The sequence below is a fragment of the Myiozetetes cayanensis genome, unplaced genomic scaffold (genome assembly GCF_022539395.1).
Source record: "Myiozetetes cayanensis isolate MyiCay16 unplaced genomic scaffold, myiCay2020 scf117, whole genome shotgun sequence".
NCBI classification, from domain to species: domain Eukaryota; kingdom Metazoa; phylum Chordata; class Aves; order Passeriformes; family Tyrannidae; genus Myiozetetes; species Myiozetetes cayanensis.
The window spans coordinates 82,857-90,114 of NW_026086793.1; the positions used below are offsets into that span (position 1 = coordinate 82,857).

The following is a 7,258-nucleotide window of genomic DNA, read 5'->3' on the forward strand; positions in this document are numbered from 1 at the left end:
ACCCCTCACCCCTCTGTCCCCATCCTGTCCCCATCCCCATCCCCACATCCTGTCCCTCTGTCCCCTCATCCCTCTGTCCCCATCCTGTCCCCATCCCCATCCCCACATCCTGTCCCTCTGTCCCCTCATCCCTCTGTTCCCATCCTGTCCCCATGCCCATCCCCACATCCTGTCCCTGTGTCCCCACCCCATCCACCCCATCCCTGTTCTCCTGTCCCCAAGGTCCATCTCCTGTCCCATCCCAATGTCCCCCCTGTCCTCAGCCCCATCCCAGCCCTGTCCCCAGCTCTGTCCCCAGCCCTGTCCCCACTGTCCCCATCCTGTCCCCATCCCAATGTCCCCAACGTCCCTGTCCCAGCCCCATCCTCGATGTCCCGTCCTGTCCCCACCTTGTCCTTAATCCTGTCCCTGTCCCCAGCCCAATGTCCCCCCTGTCCCCAGCCCTGTCCCAGCCCTGTCCCCACTGTCCCATCTCAACATCCTTGTCCCCAGCTCTGTCCCCAATGTCCCTGTTTCCCTCCCATCCCAGTGTCCCCAATGTCCCCTCCTGTCCCCAACCCTGTCCCCATCACAGTGTGTCCAAGGTCCCCCCATCCCCAATATCCCCCTCCTGTCCCATCCCAATGTCCCCCATCCCCCAGCCCTGTCCCAGCCCTGTCCCCCCTGTCCCCATCCTGTCCCATCCCAATGTCCCCCCTGTCCCCATCCTGTCCCCATCCCAATGTCCCCCCAGCCCCAATATCCCCATCCTGTCCCCATCCTGTCCCATCCTGTCCCATCCTGTCCCCATCCTGTCCCCATCCTGTCCCATCCCAATGTCCCTGTCCCCAGCCCTGTCCCCATCCCAATGTCCCCATCCTGTCCCATCTCAACATCCCTGTCCCCAGCCCTGTCCCCACTGTCCCCATCCTGTCCCATCCTGTCCCATCCCACTGTCCCTGTCCCACCCCGTCCCTGTCCCCACTCACCGGCAGCTCCGAGTGGTGTTGGGGACACCCCGGGTGGCCCTTAAATGGCCGTGGTGGGGGAGGTGACGCAGGGCCAGGTGACACAGGTGACACAGGGGACACAGGTGACACAGGGCAGGGACAGGACAGGGACACTGGGTGACATCACGGGACACGGGGCCGGTTCTCCCGGTCCCCACCCGGCCCCGCGTGGGAGGGCTGGCCTGGGAGGGGACACCGGACCCACACGGGGACAGGGGACACGTGGGGGGGGACAGGGGACCCACAGGGGAACAGGGGGACATGGGGGGACATGGGGACCACACGGGGACAGGGGACACGTGGGGGACAGGGGGATGGAGGGGACACTGACCCACAGGGGACAGGGGACACGTGGGAGGACAGGGACATGGGGGACATGGGGACCCACACGGGGACAGGGGACACGTGGGGGGACAGGGGACACGTGGGGGACAGGGACATGGGGGACACGGCCCACACGGGGACAGGGGACATGTGGGGGACAGGGGGACATGGGGACCCGACACGGGGACAGGGACACGTGAGGGGGACATGGGGACATGGGGGACATGGGGACCGACACGAGGACAGGGGACACGTGGGGGGACAGGGGACATGGGGGGACATGGGGACACAGCAGGGACAGGGGACATGGGGGACAGAGGGACATGGGGGACAGGGGGACACAGCAGGGACAGGGGACATGGGGGACAGGGGGACATGGGGGGACAGGGGGACACAGCAGGGACAGGGGGACATGGGGGGACACGGGGGACACAGCAGGGACAGGGACACGTGGGGGACAGGGGACATGGGGGACATGGGGACCCACAGGGGACAGGGGACACGTGGGGGGACAGGGGGACATGGGGCCACACGGGGACAGGGGACACGTGGGGACAGGGGGGACATGGGGGACAGGGACATGGGGGACAGGGGACATGGGGGGACACTGAGGGGACATTGGGGACATTGGGGGACACTGAGGGGACATTGGGGACATGGGGGGACATTGGGGACACTGGGGACATTGGGGACATTGGGGACATATTGGGGGGACATTGAGGGGACATTGGGGACACGGGGGGACATTGGGGGACATTGAGGGACATTGGGGGACATTGAGGGACACTGGGGGACATTGGGGGACATTGAGGGGACATTGGGGACATTGAGGGACATTGGGGGACATTGAGGGGACACTGGGGGGACATTGGGGGGACATTGAGGGGACATTGAGGGGACATTGAGGGGACATTGGGGGACATTGGGGGACACTGGGGGGACATTGGGGACATTGAGGGGACATTGAGGGGACATTGGGGGGACACTGGGATGGACACTGGGGTGACATTGGGGGAACATTGGGGACACTGGGGACATAGAGGGACATTGGGGACACTGGGGGACACTGGGGGACATTGGGGGACATTGGGGACACATGAGGGGACATTGGGGGACATTGGGGGGACACTGGGATGGACACTCGGGGGGGACATTGGGGGTTTGTGAAGACCCCAGGACAGGACCAGAACTTTCCGGGGGGGTCCCCGAAGATTTTGGGGTCCCCCCCCATCCCCGTGACCTTTGACCCGGTTGTGGGGGCGGGTGAATCATTTCCCGCCACCGCCCGGCGTGGGCGGGGCGTGGGCGGTGGGCGGGGCCTCGTCCCGGGCGTGGTGTGGGCGTGGTTTTCCCGAGCGGGGCGTGGTCCCGGAAGGGGGCGTGGCTTACCCCTGGTGGGCGGGGCCGTTGGCGGAAGGGGGCGGGGCCTGCTTGGCGCGCTCCGCAGCGATGGTGAGAGCGGGGGAGGATTTTGGGGGTTTTTGGGGTCCCTCCGGCCCCCCGGGCCCACCCCACCCCGGAGCCCCGAGTCCCCTCCGCGTCCTTCTGTGCCCCCTGAGCGCCCCCGGAACCCCTCCCAGGACCTCCCCCGGCCGCGACCCCATCCCGGGCGTGAGGAGGGTCTTGGAGTCCCCCGAGCCCCCTGGCCCCGCCGTGCCCCCAGCTCTTCTACTCCTTCTTCAAGTCCTGGTGGGGAAGGACGTGGTGGTCGAGCTCAAGAACGACCTCAGGTGAGGGGGGGCTTAGGACCCCCAGGGACACCCCGGGACCCCCAGGAGACCCCAGAGATCCCCAGGGACCCCTCAACCCCGGGACCCCCATAACCCCCAGGACCCCCAGGGACCCCTCAACCTCCCTGATCCCCTCAATGACCCCTCCAGGACCCCCTGACCTCTCCAGGACCCCCCCAAACTCCCAGGCGGGGACCCTGAGACGACCCCCAAAACCTCCCCGGACCCCCAGACCCTCCTGAGACCCCCAAGACCCCCTGGCCCCCTAACCCCCAAATCCCCCGCATCTCTCGGCAGCATCTGCAGGACCCTGCACTCAGTGGATCAGGTGAGTGGGGGTCTGGGGCTCTGCTCCCCGGGGCTCTGGGGGCTCCGACCCCTCTTTGGGGTCTCTAAACCCCCTGCCCCCCCAGTACCTGAACATCAAACTGACCGACATCAGCGTCACCGACCCCGAGAAGTACCCGCACATGGTGAGGGCTTGGGAGCTTGGGGGCTTTGGGGGGCTTGGGGGCTTTGGGGGTCGGGAGGCTCCCGGGGGCTGGGGAGGTCCTGGGGGTCTGCAGATCGTTCTGGGGAGGGGTCACCCCACATCTAGGGTTCCCTGAGGGGGTCCCTGGGGTCTGGCGGGGTTTGGGCTGTTCTGGGGGGTCTGGGGGCTCCGTGGCTGTTCTGGGGGTCTCAGTTTATTTTGGGGGGTCTCAGTGTGTTTTTGGGGGTCTCAGTGTATTTTCGGGGGTCTCTGTGTGTTTTTGGGGGTCTCATGTGTATTTTGGGGGGATCTCAGTGCTTTTCGGGGTCCTCAGTGTCATTTCATGAGGGACTCTCAGTGGGTTTTTCGGGGGTCTCAGTGGCTGTTTTGGGGAGGTCTCAGTGTATCTCGGGGGTCTCTCTGTGTTTTTCGGGGATCTCAGTGCATTTTGGGGTCCCCCCAGCTGTCGGTCAAGAACTGCTTCATCCGGGGCTCCGTGGTTCGCTACGTGCAGCTGCCGGCGGACGAGGTGGACACGCAGCTGCTCCAGGACGCGGCTCGGAAGGAGGCGCTGCAGCAGAAACAGTGACGACCCCCAAACCCCCCCCAAAATTTGGGGACCCCAAACCCCCTCCCCCCCGTGATGCCAATAAAGCCCCGCCCCATGCGCTGCTCTGTGTGTGTTTCTCTCTCAGGGAGCGTTCGGGGGGTGCTTTGGGTGCATTTCGGGCGGTTTTGGGGTCTCCACCCCCCCCTTCCCCCGTTTTTGGGGGTCCCGGGGGGGTTGGGGGTGTTTGCACCTCCGCGCCGCCAGGGGGCGCTCTGCGCAGAGCTCTATGGTACTGGGGCTCCGCCCACGCCGGGGGCGCCAGCCAATGGGACGCGGCGGGGGGCGGGCCCCCCGGGCTGGCGGCAGCCAATGGGAGCGCGGGTTGCGCGCACGCGCCCCTCGCGCCGCCCCACGTGTCTCCTCCCGCCGCCGCCGCAGGTACCGGGAGGGGGCGGGGCGGGCACGTGACCCCCAAAACCCCCCCCAAAAACACCCCAAAGCCCACCCTGGGACCCCGAACCTCCCCGCTCCCCCAGCCAGGACACCCCCAACCGGCCCCACCGACAGCCCCTGGGGCCGGGGATGCCGCGGGACCCCAAAATACACACCTGGGACCCCCGAGTGACTCCCTAAACCGGGACCCCCTGGGACCCCAAAGGGCTACCACCCGGGACCCCCTGAGAAACCCCAAGGACCCCCTGAGTGACCCCCAAACCTGGGACCCCCAAACCGGGACCCCAAAATAACCCCCTGAGTGCTCCCGGGACCCCCAACCGGTACCCCCGCAGGATCTGAGGATGCCCCGACCCCCCACCCCGGACCCCCAAACCGAAGGCCCCGATGGCTCCCAAAGCCCCCAGACCCCCAATCTCCCCCCCAGCCCCCATTTCCCTCCTGACCCCCAAATCTCCCCAGCCATGGCCGCCCCCGGTGCTGCTGCTGCCGCCGCCCCAGGACGCCCCCGCCCTTCGCGTCCTGATCGCCGCCCGCTTCGGGCCAGGACCCCGCCATCCAGAGGGTGGCCCGGGAGCCCCCGCCCTGCGGACCCCGGGGGCCCTGCTGGGCCCCGGCCCCGCCGCGCTCCTGCTGAGCCCCGCGCTGCGCAGGCTGGGACCCAGCAGAGCCTGGTCCGGCAGTGGGTCGAGGATTCGCCGAGGGGAGCTCGGAACGGCGGCCGCCATCGCGGGGGACCCTGCAGGTCAGGGGGTCATGGAGGGTCATGGGAGGCTGTGAGAGGCTATGAGGGTTATGGGGACAGGGAGTGCCATATGGGGGGCTATGGGGCTGAGGGGGTTATGGGGCCGGGAGGGGTTATGGGGGCTCCAGGAGCTGGGGGCGACATATGGGGGGGTTATGAGGGGTTTATGGGGTGCTCCAGGGATGGGGGGTGACATATGGGGGTTATGGGGCTGGGGGGGTTGATTATGGGGGTTATGGGGTTGGGGGTGACATATGGGAGTTATGGGGCTGGGGTAGTGACATGTGGGGGGTTCTGAAGGGGCTGGGGACAGTTGAGGGGGCCCTCGAGGTGGGGAGGGGTCTAGGAGGGGTTTAGAGGGGGTCCAAGGGCTGGGGGGTCCAAGGGCTGGGGGGCCGGGAAGGGGCCCAGGGGGTTATGGAGGGTATAAAGGGGCTGGGGGTCCTGGGAGTCTGGAGGTAATGAGGGTGTTTTGGGTGGATTTGGGTGGGTTTGGGGGTTTTTGGGGTGGTTTTTAGGGTTTTGGGGTCCCTGACCTAGCCCAGGCGCGTCCCGGGCACTGCAGGAGCTGTTCCGGGCCCTGGGGGCTCTGGGAGTGTTTGGGGAGTTTTTGGGGGTGGTTTTTTAGGGTTTTTGGGGTCCCTGACCCCCCCTGACCCCCCCCAGGCGCGTCCCCGGGCGCTGCAGGAGCTGTTCCGGGCCCTGGGGGCTCTGGGAGAGGGGTTGGGGGTGGTTTGGGGGTTTTGGGGGTGGTTTTTGGATGGTTTTGGGGTCCCTGACCCCTAGCCCCCAGGCGCGTCCCCGGGCGCTGCAGGAGCTGTTCCGGGCCCTGGGGGCTCTCGAGTCCCACCTGAGCGGCCGCTCCTTCCTCGTGGGGGAGGGGGTGACCTTGGCTGACGTCACCGTGGCCTGCGCCCTGCTGGGGCCCTTCCGGGAGTGAGACCCCCAAAGCCCCCTGGGACCCCCTGAACCCCCTGAACCCCCAATCACCTGTGCCCTGCTGGGCCCTTCCGGGAGGTGAGACCCCAAAACCCCCAGGACCCCCTGGGACACCCCCAACTCCCTCAGAGCCCCCATTCACTCTGTTCCCCCTGTGACCCCCTGACCCCCCTGTGCCCCCAGGTTCTGGACCCCCCTCAGTGTCGCGGTTCCCGGGGTCCTGCGCTGGTTCCTGTGCCCCCCTGTGTCCTGTGCCCCCTGACCCCCTGCTGACCCCCTGACCCCCTGTGACCCCCAGGTGCTGGACCCCCCTCTGTGTCGCGGTTCCCGGGGTCCTGCGCTGAGTTCCAGTCCTGTGTCCAGTTACCCCAGTTCAGGGCTGAGCTGGGGAGGTGACCCTTGGAGGAGGGCTCGAGGACCCCCAAACACCCAGGTGAGTCTGGGGGGCTCAGGGACCCCAAAAAACACCCAGGGGGGCTCAGGGACCCCCATGTGAGTGTGGGGGGTGTTTGGGAGGTCTTTGGGTCAGGGGGTCTCGGGGGGATTTTGGGGAGTTCTCTGGGTGGTCTCTGTGTCTGGGGGTCCTTGGGGGTGTTTTTGGGGGTGTCTCTGGGGCTGGGGAGGGTTGGGGGTCTTTGGGGTGTCCATGAGTTGTATTTTGGGGGGTGTCTTGGGGGGTTTGGGGGTCTCTGGGTCAGGGGGTGTCAGGGTGGGTTTGGGGGTTTGGGGGGTTTTGGGGGGCTTTGGGGTCTCTGGGTCAGGGGTGTCAGGGTCGGTTTGGGGGTTTGGGGGGTTTGGGGGTTTTGGGGTCTCTGGGTCCAAGCACTGACTTCCATTCCCCCCCCTCCCCAGGGACCGTGCCCCCCCCGGGGCAGGAGGAGGGCCTGGGGTCCCAGCTGGGGTCCCAGCCCAGGGGGTCCGAGGCCGCCCCTCCCCCCAAGAGCGGCCCAGCTGAAAAAAGAGGCCAAAAAACGGGAGAAGTTGGAGAAATTCCAGCAGAAACAGGAGAAGAACCGGGAGCTGCAGGTGTGGGGGGGGGACCCCTGAGACCCTTAG

The 7,258-nt window shown here is 67.0% G+C and overlaps 1 protein-coding gene across 1 annotated transcript; it reads left to right on the forward strand.

Moving 5' to 3' along the window:
• The first annotated feature begins 1,012 nt into the window (after positions 1-1,012).
• LSM2 (LSM2 homolog, U6 small nuclear RNA and mRNA degradation associated) lies at positions 1,013-4,188 on the forward strand. The gene is given in 6 exon segments (XM_050306269.1): positions 1,013-1,054; positions 2,977-2,995; positions 2,998-3,043; positions 3,341-3,371; positions 3,457-3,516; positions 3,979-4,188. Coding segments are annotated over 6 exon segments (324 nt in total). The 3' UTR covers positions 4,105-4,188.
• Positions 4,189-7,258: the final 3,070 nt, after the last annotated feature.